We start from the raw sequence: 14,677 nt of genomic DNA, 5'->3' as shown, positions 1-14,677 counted from the left end.
AAGAAGATACCCTCTCTGCACGCTTAAGAAAGCATGTTCATAACAGAAAACACTGCACCACAACGGGGAGGACCCGTGTGGGATGGGGTGTTTCCCTAGGTACTCCCTGCATGGCATCTTTCTGCAGAGCCTTCCTCCTCTGCCAGCCTGGCACCACCTCGCACCCCAAACACACCAGGATGGGGTTGACCTGGGAGCTCTCTCCTTCATCTCCGCTCCCCTCAGAACCCGCGTATCCTGCAACTGCCCACAGAAACCTCCAACAGCTTTACCACTGCCTCCTATAAACCTTTCCTTGCTCATCCACAAGGCTCTAAAGACACAGGAAACACTACGACCCAACACAACAGAGAAGTGACTCAGGTGTAGGTAAGTGGGAGTGTCACAGGGGAATCGAAATGGAGATGAGTGACCCATGGATAACTCAGGGAGGAAATGATTACTGTCTGTCTTTTGCAATAGTTTTGGTCTTCAGGTGACCAACACTGTTAAAATTTTTCTCCAGAAGGTCTTGCAGTGTTTCCCACACCCTTCTGCAGTCACCAACAAAACACTTGATGCAGCAAGCTCCTGTCATGTACCGAAGGGCATCTTGCAACTTTTTCTGAGACTGCAGTACTATCTATTATTAAAGTCTCTTTCCAATTGATTCTACCTTTGTCAAATGTTGACCATTCTGGGCTGCAATTTCCCATGCTTGCCGTCCACAGCTAGAACTATCAGCTAATCCATGCACCGAATGCAATGGGGTGATGATGATATAATTAAAGACACTCATCGTGCATCTGCATGGACACGGCCTTCAGTTTCCACAGTGACTGACCAGAACATCCTAACATTTTGTATGTGAACTATGAGGAACCTACTGTAAATGGAATAACTTGGAAAATGTAGATAGGATGACTGGCCACTGCCTTGGTTCATGCCTGAAACGTGCAGGTGGAGGAAGGTGGAGGAGGAGGAGGAGGAGAGAGGTACCACTAGAGGCCACTGTGCTCCTTCATAAAATCTCAACGGCCGGTGAAAATCAACAGATGGGTGTGACAACACTGAAATCCAGGGTGCTACGAACGGCTCAGCCTTGTGAGGGAAGAGGAGCTACACAACGTGCCCTGGCTTTCCCACTCCACAAAAGTAAGTGTCTCTCTGCAAGGGCAGAGATTGCTGAAAGGCTTCCAATCACTTTCGGTCTTGGCTCATTAGTTGCCTTCTCTACCCTATGCAAGATCCATATTGCTTCTTGAAGAAGAAATACAGTCTAAATAATACCAGCAGTCAGTATATCTTACTTTAAAAAGCAGTTAATTTTATGTGCTGAATACTCATAAATTAATTCAATAGGAAAAAACCACCTTTTTTGACATGCTCAATCTTTTGCTGCAAAACACTCTGGAGTGGGAGCTTCCTGCAAAAGTCACAGCATTTCTTGTATACATTAGGAGCCAGTTTTTGATCTCACATACACCAGGGGAAACTCGGGAAACCTCCATCAGTATGGAATTTTCATCAGTACAACAAAGATTTTGGCCACACAACACTTTTTTATGTTATAGTCAAATCTCTTTAGAAACTTGCTTGATTTAATTATGATAATTGTTTCATATAGGTTAGATGTGGAGCCAAGCCTCCCCGTCTATGACTTTGACTGTTTTTCAAGAATCTCACCTTCCTGCAATGTCAGAGAAACAGGTTTCCGCTCAAAGTCAGGTGTACTGCATCCTTGTGGAATACTATCCACAAACTGGGTGATAAGAACTCCTGGGACAGAGGATTTCTTGAAGGATTTTACTAGAAAGGCAAGGAAAAATACATTTGATTAAGATAAAATGTTTGTCCTTTAGAAACAGTCTCTCAATCTGCACTGCCTCCCTGCAGAACAGGAACTGTCTCTGCTCGGCTCCTCCTGCGCTACAAAGGACCCATCTGTTCTAGTACGACAGGCTCCAAGTGTGTCCAAAGGCTGGAGCACGAAGGTCAGTGCTTTTTGCTGATTTCATGCAAAGGTAGGGCTAAAGGGGGAAAATCTGCAATCAAGATCACAATCCAGGGCCACATTGTCTTACAGGTCTAGCACTGATTTGGATGGAGAATGCTTTACATCAGTTATTGTTCCAAATAAAACTTCAGAATCTGGCATGAGAAAGACGGTATTGGCAAAGGTCAGCAGAACCTGATGGGCCAGTTACTGGTGTCTCTCCTCATGGTGGTGGGAGACAGACACCCAAACACCAAACAACAAGCAAAGCAAGTTGGGGTTATTCTTGGGGATTCCCCAGGCAGTTTTCACAGCTGTGTCTGTTGTCTCACCTTCCCGATGACTTGTCATGGTGCTTTGCTCAGCTCCCTGGGGTCAGCACAAACAGACTACGGGGTTCTCCTGTAGAAAAATGCAAATCGTTTCATTATTTACAGCTCACAAGGGAAATGACAGACCTTGATGCTGCTCACTTTTGCAACGTGTTTGCCCTTCCTCGCTCGCCACACCCCAGCAGCCAAGTGGAGAGAGGGCTGCCAGTCCACATATGACATGTCTTTCCAAAACACGTTGTGACACAGTTTTGACCCACCACAAAGCAGGTATGAAAATGGCCAGCAGGGCTAACTGGAAAATACACACATCTAACAGCATCCCTCTGTCACCTCTTCCATTTCCATGTCATCTGGCTTCCCTCCAAAGACCTCCTCTCGTGTTTCAGGCAAATATTACACCACATGGCACTCACGTGGTGAGTTCTGATGGATGGCGAGAGCAGTTGCTGAGAAGAAAGCCACAGAGATGGATGTCTAAACTGAGGCATGAAGCAGAAGCACATCCTGATCTAAATTAGCTTGTTTAAATTAGCAACAGGCCTGAGAGCAGACTATAAGCTACTAATTACTTTAGAAGGAAATGGTGAAGTGTGAAGTTGGCATTAACTAGTTATTGTTACAGATCATTCGTGACCTTCTGCCAAAGGTGCCTCTTTCTCCATATTTATAAATTGGACAACATGTAATGTAACACATCACTATCTCGCAAGCAAACTGTGAAGGCAGATTCCTTGTCATATGAGAGATGCTCAGAAACTATAGAGTTACTGCAGCTCTGAAAGAGCAATTAGATTAGATTCCCCTGTGGGATTAATGCCGTGTCTCTATTTACCCTCTGCACTCCTTCAGTCAACACAGAGTCACACGAGAACATGCAGCTTTTAACACTTTTAAAAGGCAGATGGACGTGGTCAGCACATCTGTGATCTGAATTCTGCTCCCTCCATCAGACCTTCATCCCACCCGGCATTGCCACCCCACACCTGAGGAAAACTCGGTGGGATCCCAACATTTCCCAGTTAAATTTACTTCGGAGTTGCATTATCTGTGTGATACTTGGTTTCAGCTAAGGGTGGAAGACACCTAAGCTAATAAAACTCATCCACACCCTATGGCCCATGGATAGGCCAAACAAAGTGTAACTCACACTACTCATGCGTCAAATTCTGAACCAAAAAGATAAACTTTGTTTTTCCATTCATCAGTGGTTGCAAATAGGAAAGGAGACATCTTTCCACAACAAATCGCTGGCTCCACTGTTGTCCTTAACACAAATCTTATTTTAGGGCTCTGCACACTCTACAAATCTCATAAATAACTACCGGATCATGACTGATTACTTGGAAAATCATTCTGGAAGCCTCACTGCCTTCAGTGGAAATGCACGTGAAATAACGGGAATGGGAAAGGACTGTGGAACGACAGCCAAGTCCTCTCCTTCTGTCCCCCCCCCAGCCTGGTGTCCGGGGGCGGCTTCTGTTGCTGTCCACCAAAACAAGAGTTTTACATTTCGGTGTCCCAGCTTTTGTGTGTTGATATTTCAGCATATCACGTAGTTACTTCTTGATATTTTGGCGTATCACGTAGTTACTTCTGTTATCTATTTGTAGATGTTTTAAAAATTGCAAATGAAGGGAATGAACAGCTTGTGGGAAGGAAACCACACACAAATTAAACGAAAATAAGACGATTCCAGGGCATCCTGCCCTGTACCGGGCAGGGCATTGCACAGCAAATAGCAGAGATTTTCAGAGACTCTTGATCACCCTCTTCTGATGGACTTAATTTGTCCTCCAAAGTACTGAACTGTATTAATAGCAAACATTATAATCCCCTATTGCCTTTTGCAATCTTGTATCTTCCTAAACTTGTCACCACTCCTGGAGCTGAAATGTCTAATGCTTACAACTTTCAACAAACATAATTACTTGACAGTAGCTTCCAACAGTATTCCCTGAAGCTCTTCTTACGTTAGGCTCACATTTGTTCTTTGCTGCTCCCGACTTCTTCCCTCCACTCCAGGCAATACTGACAAGCATCTACACTGAAACACCAACATGATCCAAATTCTCAGGTCCAAAGCCATCAAGAAACTTACTATTTTCTTATGTTACCAAATGCACCATGTCAGACAGTTGTTCTCAGTCTGGTGTGACTGTGGATAAATGTTAATATAATTATAACCTACTGAGAGATGGCAACGTTTACATCTGGTTTTAAAAAAAAACAAATACTGACAATATTTTTATTGATAGTAATAGGCACCATGTACGCATCCTCCCAATGTACAACATGCACTATGTGCACTACGCGTATACTGCTGGCCTTAAATATTTCAGAAATTCATTTGGATTAAAGATAAGCTGCTGTGAGTCCTTAAACTCCTGTGAATTCTTGCCTTCTGGTGAGTGAGACAGAAGCATGTTAATGCTACACATTGATTGCACAGTTAAAATAACAGTGCCAGGATATGCAAGAGAACATTCCTTCAGCGTAATTAATCCAACCACATCATATTTTCTAGTGTCTTCTGTGTTAAATAAGGACCAGAAAATAATATATCAGCTGGCACAGAGTCATTCAGACCCTGCCCTGTTTACTTTTAACATTTCTACTCCCTTGTTACACGAATAACCATGTTTTTGCTTTGACTTCAGTTCAACCCCAGAAAAAGAAATCAGATTTTTTTTTTTAAAAGAAAAGAAAGATGGCAAAAGCCTTCCAAAAATTGTCAGAGTGTAATTCATATCTCTATTCACAGCTGCTTGAAACAAAGGTGTCCACAGCAGGATGATCACTGAGGCTCCTATTCAACAGAGGCAGACAAATATTTGCACAACGCAACCTGCCCCCCGAGATGAAGTGCTGTTGACCAGCACGCCCAGCGCTCCAGGGCTAACGCTGGAAGTAGCTCAACACTCTCCCTCCTCTGACAAACACATCGTTGTCATCCATTTGCCTTGCTCAGCCAAGACCTGGCTATTTCTCATCCCAGGAGTCTGTTGGCTTTTCAACTGTGGAGACATCCCCTTTGGGGACAGTGGCAAAACTTCCAGGGCTTCGATTGTGGAGCAGGAGCGAGCCCATGACTGCTGACAATATGGTTAATCCACCAGAATAAAGGAGGTAGCCTGATGGGACCAGAGCTCTGCCCTTCACCTTGTCCATCCATCAATCTCTCTGGATGAGACGGAGCGAGAGCCCGTTCCCTTTCACAGTCAGACGGGACATTAGAGATAGGGCCATAAATCAGAGAAGTGAATAAGCAAAACATTTGGGAGTCACAGGATTTGAAGGTACTAGTGCTGTCACATCCAGTTATTTATGAGGTTCAGACAGTGAAACACACAGACAAGAAGTGACATAATTGCTGGCAGAGACTGGTGAGCAAAATTAGCCAAACTTGTAGAGAAGTGCCAGGCAGGGAGGGGTCCGAATGGCGGCGATGGTCCAGAGGCTCGGGCTGTCCCACAGACATCGGCACAGTAAATGTGGGGTACAAAGCCATCAGGACAGACCACGGTAGAAGACTTGAATCATCATTATAATAAACTCAGCAGCAGCAGATGCAGCATTCTCTTTCTCTTTGTAATTCATAAAAGTCAGGACAGACCCGACACAGTGAATGTTCTAAGCAAAATACTAAATTGTTCTGTGCTCAGTCTCAAATTCTAGCTGTGCTTTACACCAGAGGACCCAGATACTCACTGAACAGAAGGATCTCTCACCTAAAATTTCTCTTTTAGCTTTGGGTAGGCTTTCTTTGCTTATTTGTTAACTTTAAGTAGTATTTTGTGCTTGAGTCTTCCCATTTCAGAAGATTTTTAAAGGAAAAACCTCAAAGACTTCGGTTAGAACCCCAGAGCTGAAGGCCACCAACTGCAGAAGTGCAGCTTCATGAAAACTTGTGAGCAGGTCAGAGAGGGGGAACGTCACCAGCTCCCCAGTGATGAATGGAGGGCTTGTGGAGAGTGGGGAGGGATGCCCAAGGATCAGATTTTGTGTGACTTATCCCTGCGGTAAATCAATACTTGACTTGATCTTCTCTTCTGCCTGAGGGATTAGGAATATAACATAAGCGATGGCTCATGCTGTCCACAATTTACGTACACATACACCAGATACTCCATAGCTATTTACTCATGAAAGTGGCATTGATATAAAATGCCAAAAGGAGACACACACCATCTATATTTTCTACGTGAAGGAAAGCAAGGAAGCCCTGACAGCAGTGAACAGGACAGTGAATTCACGCCAGTTTGGTGAGGCAGGTCTGGGATGAGAACACAAGAACAGGTCGGTCTGTTCCTTTCATCGTCCACAACATACCCAGGAATCCTTTCATAGCACAGACATGCCTTTTCATACAGTCAATAAATTTATAGAAATATTGCAGAGCAAATACAACCGAGTGTTACTAAATGTCCAGAAGTAAAAATAACAAATCCCTACTTATTGTCCCAAGAAACAACACATCCAAGATAAAAACCATTAGAAACCAGAGCGTGGCTGTGCCACAGGTCCCACGTTAGCTCCATGGGACAGTTACAGCAGATCTTCAACTGCCTCCCACCTTACCATGGAAATCAGTGTACGCTGTAGGAGATAGCTCCACCTGGAACATTTACAACAACGTTCAGACCTACTGCAACACAGAGCGATATCTACCGCGCCAGTGAAGGCGACACTTCATATCCCAGCTCTGTAACACTCCCACACAAATCCCTGTGGTGACACGACCAATCTCATTACCTTACAGGTTAGGCTTCTGAGATGATCCTGCTTGAAGTCAGTTCTGTGTCTCCCAGGACCACGGTGGCTTTGTCCGTTGATTCAGAGCGCAGAGCTCCTCATTGCCATTCACCAGGTTTCTGGGTCTTGATATTCACAATCTATATGAAAGAAACCACCTCCCTTATTAGTCTGTTGTAAATGTGACAAAGTGGTAAAAGAAATGACAAATTCTTGTCCCGCTCACACCTCTCCACTCTCCTAGAAGCTGGGTCTGTGCTCAGGAGCTGCCCAGCCAGGATGTCTCTATACTGCGCCGTGCGCGGTTGTAGGGGGCTCATTATACACCCCGGCTTCCTACGGCACCAGGGGAGGTGCCATTGAACCCGGTGCCTTTGGCAAGCCTCAGCCAAGGCAATGGGCCAGCTTGGTCAGATGCGACCATCAGTCAAGGCAACACTGGATTCCCAAGTGCAAGCTGGGTCAAGACTTTGTGCCTCAAAGGACAAACACTTGTGCAGATCAATGGCTTTTCCAAGGAAGGGACAAGCTGTACATCCAAGTTTTGTAGGACACGCCACTAGACTGGTTCTCAGAGGCCATGAGTCCTTAGGAGATCTCATCATTCCTTAGAAAAGAAGTAAAACCAGTGGATTATTGCATTTGTGTATGGGTCAACCATGCCTAGGCTTGGCCTTCATAGCTGGAGTCTTTCAGTCTGAGCTATTCTGAGAGGTCTGAAAGAAATCCAGTTCCTCCTAGAACAGCTTCACTGCTACAGCCAAAACAGACACCTCAATCTGCAGACACCTCAGTCTGCCATCTTTCCTTCCAGCACAGCCACAGGCTGATCCCTATTCCCATGAGCTGCTTATTTCCAAGGACAGGTGTACCCTAGGGGTGCAAGTGCAGCATATTGTGCTCCAAAATCTTTTGCTTCCAATCTGTAAACCTTCCTTCCTCTGCTCGGAAAGCTCAAACGGCCTGAGCTCACGTGAAAGCAAAGGTACCTCTATCTCATTCCTGATGCTCACAGAGATGGCCATTTTGGGAGAGAATGCTCTCTCCTCCCAGCAGCACTGGCAGCCCAGCCTGCTCCCTCTGGGAGTCTGCTTCCCTCCACTCTGTCCTGAGACCATTCGGTCTTGTTTCCCTTTGCATTGTGTGCATGTGATTCCTATTAAATCCTCTTGTTCAACTCTGAGATGAAGGGCTGAGTCCAGAAGTTGGGAATGGAAGTATTTTTATCATGGTGACCATAATTCACATGATGTCTGGGCTACCAGAACCAGAACAAGGCTTTCCTCTGGTATCCCATCAGATTAGAGTTCTAAAATATGTGGCTAACGGGGAAGGGAACATAGAGCAAAAGCCTGGTCCTACAGCTAAGACTCATGTTAGACAGGATGAAGATGGAAGAACCATTTCTTTTAGAAATGTTTTAGAAAGACAATCTTTCAGTGGAAAAGACACTGGTGGCAGCAGTATGATCCCTCAGCTGTTCTCATCCAGATATCAAAACCTTCTCCTTTGCAGGGCTGGGGATCACCATTTTAATCAACAATTTGAAACATGAATGTGAAAATGAGATTCTGGAGTAATTTTCTTCATTCCTTCTTTCTGTTTGACAGTTATTGCTGGTGACAGTACTTATACCTTCCCAGTTCAGAAGAAAACAACATCAATAGAGGAAAACGCGATTGTTCAAACTGCTGCCAGGGGTAAGATCATTCAGATCTACACCCTTCGTTACATTTGCAGTGATAGAAAAGTAGAAACAATTCCAAAGTCAAATGTAAACAACTTGGAAGTCAGCAAGTCAAGAAGCAAGGATTCTCCATTTGCTGCTGGAACATCCTCTCACTCAGTAGCAGACACTTTTCTAGCAGTGTCCCAGTGGGTTTCCCACAGCCCCTTCCTGTGGGCCAATGTTTCTGGCCAACGACCATCCCAAGGATCCTTCCACAGACATTGTCTGACTGGTCCAGGGCAGCATTTCTGTCACTCTGTTGATCGGATGCTGTAGCCTTAACATTAAGTACCTTTAATAAATGCAGTTGCTACACAAGTCTCCCAAGACGGTAACACTTCATGAAGCCATGGGAACGCTCCCAGAGGAAGCATTTATCAGTTCCTACTGAAACCTGCATCCAGCTCTCATCAACCGCAGCAGAACCTTCCACTTCACAGCATCAGCCCGACCAAAGGACCTGAGCCATCTGGAGCCACATGGTTTTCTGTGGTTCCCCTGCCCGTGTACCCTCTTTCCAGTGATTTGTCCCCACTGAGACGTGCGCCGAGATGATATTTAGTCTCAAATCGCATCTAGCTGTTGGGGTTTGCTTGAACAACTGAGGAACTCCTAATTAGGTAACTCCTAATTAGATAGCTACTTGGGTCTAGCAAGTACAAGGAGAGCCACAATTCTGCCTGGTCCACTGAACCTGGACCCGGCTGGGCTTTGCCTTATTTCCAGCCCTGATTTTACAGTTTTCTTGAGGGGACAAGAATGGAGACCTCTCCTACAGATGGACTGATAACTTAAAACCATCTGTGACAGAGCAAACTCCTGCAAGAGACTGACCTTCTTCCATTTCACAGCTTGTTTTCCACCCGCCCACCCAAAAATCCCGTTAACCCCTGCATGCCAGTGGATAAGTCATCGCATACCACTGAAAACCTGCAAAATGTCATAATGAAGCCTGGCACATTCAGCAGCGGTCACCGAAGGGAGAACGTTTTTCCCTGGAAGCAAGTTCATTCCCCTAATGAAGGGCAGTGAAGAACCGTCAAGAGGCAACAGCTGCAGGACAGTTATTTCAGGACTGAATTTAAAAGTACGTTTTATCTGGAAAGGAAACTCTTCCGATCTTCCCTGTAATTGCCTTCTTCTTCCCTATATCAATACGAAGTCTACCCCTTCTGACCGGTGACCACTGGCACAACTCTTCCTATAGACTGTTGGTGCCTACTGCACAGCTTAGAGCAAGAAGTGAAGAAACCAAGACCTGGTAGGACCAAAAACCTGTCTGGATTTTCCATCTCATGGTCAGAGAACCAAGGTCAACAGCTACTCTCATACATGAGTCACTTGGCCAAGCCACGCCATTCCCCTGCAGACGGGTGTCCGCTCAGTCCCCGTGCTGAAGGTCAAGGTGATGTCAGGGAGGTCTTGGGGCAGAAATATTCAGTTCAATGGCCAGGTTCAAAGTCTACTTTGACATAATAGCAAAGGGAACCCCATAAACACTACACAAAAAAAAGCTGCATTCATTTAAGGATGGGCAAGGGCATGGAAAATGGAATAAAGGTCCAAATTTAGTGAAGACAACCAGTTACCTGCACCCCTACAACCACCCAATGTACTGTATTGAATCAGGTGACTCTGACTGCTGGTCTTGCTGGTCACGTAAAAGGCCATCCTTTTGGTCAGATCAGGCCATGGACCAGGTGGGTCACAGGATGACATTTTGATTTTACCAGGAAAATGCCCTGCTCCAGGATGAGGAATAGTCACACCATGCACACTGGTGCCCCTAATGAGTTTTCTTCACTCATAATATTTGATTTTAAATAAATGTGATGCATTTAATAAATGTATTGAGTATTTGCAGCTCCCTCTGATTCCAGTGGAAGATGCCCATGCTCAGCCCAGTCCCTCAACACCACATCATCCATGTTGTACCATCCAGAAGAAATTTAAGGGACTATTTTAAGGCTCGAAACCTTGGTTATTTTACCTCCCACACCCAAGATGCCAGTCCGCCCCTTTGACACCAGTAAGCTGAGGTCTGTCATCGCTGTTCACACAGAGCCATGATTAGACCCACTGCAGTTGGCTGGACTTTCACACGCTGAGATGCAACTCAACATACGGAAAAGCTTAGAATCAGGGTAACGAATTCAAGAAGCAGCAGCGCTCTGCTTTCACACTGCAGATTAGCTGCCTCCTTCCCAGGGTGCACGGGATTCCTCCTGTTCCCCTGTTCAGGACGGATTAAATCTGTTTCCATCTGTGACTGAGCGGAGGGGTTTGCCAGCACAATCCATGATTTAGATGGAGCCTGGCTGCACATAAACCTGACATTCCCACCTTGTGAGAGCTGCCTCATGACTCGCTTTCCCGCATGCTCCAGCGCCCGGGCTGCCCAGCGGTGGGGTTCACTTTTCCCCTTCCATTTGGACAAAAAAAAATAATAGAGGGCAACAGACGGTTAATATAGACTCCCCAAAGATGCGATTAAGTATCAACATATTACAAGACATATCACCCCATCAGGACTTTTCACCCCTCCTTGAGACACCAAAGAAAACAACATTTTAACCCATCGTGTACTTTAATGAATGTAGAGACTCAGGCTTCTCTGTACCGCTTTCATTTGACCCTATATGGCCACTGGACTTTGCTGAATGTCTTCTTTTCCAGCTAAAATTAACTATGTACATTCGAACCGCTTTGCATTCACCAGCCCTCAGCCATGCTGAGGGTTAATAAAACTCACTGCATGCAGTAAAAAAAATATTGTGCTATTCAGATGCCACAAGGGATTAAAGTTATAAGGCTTTTTCTCATCTCCCCCCCCCTTCAAACTAGAGCACATAACAGTACCCCAGTTCTGATTTATTTATTTGTTTCCCCAATCTGCCAGTGGCAACAGATGAAAAAAGCCCAGTTCTCACACGACGAGCTATTTTAATATTTCATGCCCTAATGTGCCAGGGAGTTTGACACTGAAACAAATGCTAAGAAAATCTCTCTGAAACCCCAAGAGGCCACAGTATGTGCCACCTTCCTGCTTTCTTTGAGGGACACCTGAGCATTATTTTCAACATTGTTCTAGCACTCTCCTGCCTGACCTATGCTGCACAAGTTAAGGTCTGGCACCTACGAAGGTGCCGGAGGACTCCCGTTTCTGGGAATGCTGTCCCGTTCATGCTGAAGGTTGTCCTCTGTCAAACCCTCACCTTATGCAGCATTGAAATATCAGAATAAAGTAAGTGTCATCCAGAGACAGAAAATTATGCCAGCATCCAATGGAGAAATAACCAAAACAGAAATAATCCCGGTGGATTTTCACCCCTACTTGCTCCAGGAATCCGGCAGTTTCACAAAAGTGTTCCCCTTCGTGCAGGCATGAAACAGGCAGGGTCCGTCACTCCCCATCGGTCACCTTTTCTGCCTCGTGAAGGTGACCACAAGGACCTCAAACACACTTTAGCTCCCAGTAAACACAGCTACTTGTCTGAAAGGTCCACAGCAGCACTCACCTGTGTGTCACCCCAGGGGTTCTCTGCCACCCGGCTGTGTCAGAGCTGCAGCTCAGCCCTCTCCTCTCTGCAGCCAGTGATCAGCTGCGGGATCAGCCCTGGGATCCTTCTCAGCTGCTCCCTCGCCTTCTGCCTCCCCTTCTCTCACACTTAATCTCTCTCGCGCCCTCTCCCTCCGGGAGATGAAGCCTGTCACAGGGCTGTTATCCTGCCAGACATCCAGATCTTTTTATTTTTTTTTAATGGGCACCCGATGCACCTGCCTCCTATTCGTTATTATTTCAGTCCATACCAGTAATGGTGCCGGACAAATTTGAGATTAGCATAATTCTTCAACGTTTCACAAGTCAGTTGGAGTGGTGCTTTTTCTGCAGATTGTGTTTCCTCTTCACAGTGACTCATTAAAAACTTCCATACAACTGAATGGCTCTGGATGTTTTAAAGGAAACTGCAGCTTAATTGGCTTGAAACCAATCTCAAAAATAACTAATTTAGAGATGTGACTTCTCAAAATACTCTCCTTTTTAAATAACTCTTTGAAGAGCTAGTATTATGAATATAAGAGCTGGACAGAGTACTTCCCAGCCCCAGCTCACAGTGCTAGTGTGAATTTATTGGGATGTAGTTGGGAAGCATGAGCCTGCACTGCAGTCACACAGTGGAGAATAAAGGGGAATAAAAGGCACCTCAGCAGCACTACCAGGGGACTAGGAAACATGAGGTCAGACTGGAAATGGAGATCAGACGCACGGGTAGACAAGGTTCGGCTCATCCATAGAAGCTTCCTCTGCTACGGGACATTTATCCAGAGTCACCTGGAGCTGACCTAAATAAATCTTGAGAGAAACAAGACACAGTACCAGAATAAAAATGCCCAAGTCAGGGGATGAAGAGGTTTCACAGACAGTTTCCTCAGCTTGCAGAAGGCAGTGGGCACCCATGGACCACCCAAAGCTCTCCTGGCTCCCACTCCTTCCCAGGTCTGCAAGTTGCAGACATTTCTGGTATTTCATTGCCCACGTTGCTCACCACAAGGAGTGTCACACCTTGGGTGACCATGTCAGTCATATTCAGCAATTTCAAAGGCAACCCCTTACAATACTGTGAGGGAGGGCAGAGATTAGCACATCGATGCCTCCAAAAAGCAGATGGATAAAGTTCAGCAGCTCTTCTTCTTCAAATAAGAGTATGTGCCTGTGGGACAGGCTGTACACGAAGCACTTCAAGCGCTGAACAGTGGGCAAACTCCACGGCTCCAACGATGCCACCTGGCCTGGATTCACACCACCCAGTCCAGCACCACCCAACAGGGGAGGCAAGAATCTAAAACAAGCATCGTTTTCAAAGGTTTTGCTTCTCACCAATTGAAAGTAATCCCCCCAACACCAATGGGCCTATTGCCCACCTGCATGAAACTACATCTCCAATGCACCAAGCCTTGGTAAACACTTAGTTGTAAGAAGGCACAGCAAGAGGTGCAAAGATGAAAGAGCAGGAGGACTTCTTGTATTTTCCAAGAAACCAGATAACTGAAATGGGGTTATCGTTCCCTAACTCTTTTACTTTAGATTAACCAGTTTTTTGAGTTTGGATTCTCAGTTCCTTGATGTCACAGAGGCCAACTGAAATCTACTGAGGATTCCCTACCTTGCCCCCCAAGAGCTGAGCATCCTTCCTGCTGATGGGAGAGCTGGAGCTGTCGCACACTCTGCTGAGGTTATACTGTAACCAATTTAAGCCATAAACTGCAGGCGACACATCCCAAAGAATCACATTTACACACCTTTATGCACATTTACAGTCAGCAGAACATAGAAGGTCCCATTTAATGGTGTAGGAGAGCTAAACTATCTTCTGCCTCAAAAAGCAGAGAAGTGCTAACAACCCAGGAGATGTTAAAATCAGTCTCATAGACTGGAAAATGTGTCCCAGTTACCAGACCTCAGAAACCCAAAGGGCAGCCTTATGTAATGTGCTTTACATAGCAATCCCCTGACACATCCCTTTCCAATAGCCCACTTCAGTGATTTGTAAGCTGGGGTATTCCCTTCCCTTTGACAGCCTCATAAAGATTATTTCCTATCAGACATGTGAGAGGACTCTACTGGAAACCCACCAAACACTACGTCTGAGCTGCCCCGAGGATGTCAGATTCCAATTCTAATTTCATCTCAAATTAGCAAGTGGTTATTGGTTGTCTCCAAATTGCATTTGTCAGGAATGAAAATTATTTGCCAAAATAAGCCATTCAGATTTATTTACGACATGGACAGATTCTGTTACTCTCCCACAGAGTATTATCCTAAAACACTGTCAGCCCAGCCAGCCCTGGCCCTCTCCCCTTTCATGTGTGCAACTCAGTCATTAA

The 14,677-nt window shown here is 45.5% G+C and overlaps 1 protein-coding gene across 1 annotated transcript in view; it reads right to left on the bottom strand.

The window, feature by feature from the left end:
* IGFN1 (immunoglobulin like and fibronectin type III domain containing 1) overlaps positions 1-12,486 on the bottom strand; it is a 38,389-nt gene extending 25,903 nt beyond the window's left edge. The window contains exons 1-4 of the mRNA XM_074163366.1: positions 12,310-12,486; positions 7,063-7,202; positions 2,308-2,377; positions 1,666-1,788 (exon numbers count right to left, since the gene is read on the bottom strand). Coding sequence (XP_074019467.1) covers positions 1,666-1,788; positions 2,308-2,326 — 142 coding nt within the window. The 5' untranslated portion in view covers positions 2,327-2,377; positions 7,063-7,202; positions 12,310-12,486. The remainder of the gene's footprint in view (positions 1-1,665; positions 1,789-2,307; positions 2,378-7,062; positions 7,203-12,309) is intronic.
* Between the last annotated feature and the right edge of the window lie 2,191 nt (positions 12,487-14,677).

This window comes from Numenius arquata, chromosome 24 (assembly GCF_964106895.1).
Source record: "Numenius arquata chromosome 24, bNumArq3.hap1.1, whole genome shotgun sequence".
NCBI classification, from domain to species: Eukaryota; Metazoa; Chordata; class Aves; order Charadriiformes; family Scolopacidae; genus Numenius; species Numenius arquata.
This window is presented reverse-complemented; position numbering and strand designations above follow the sequence as displayed.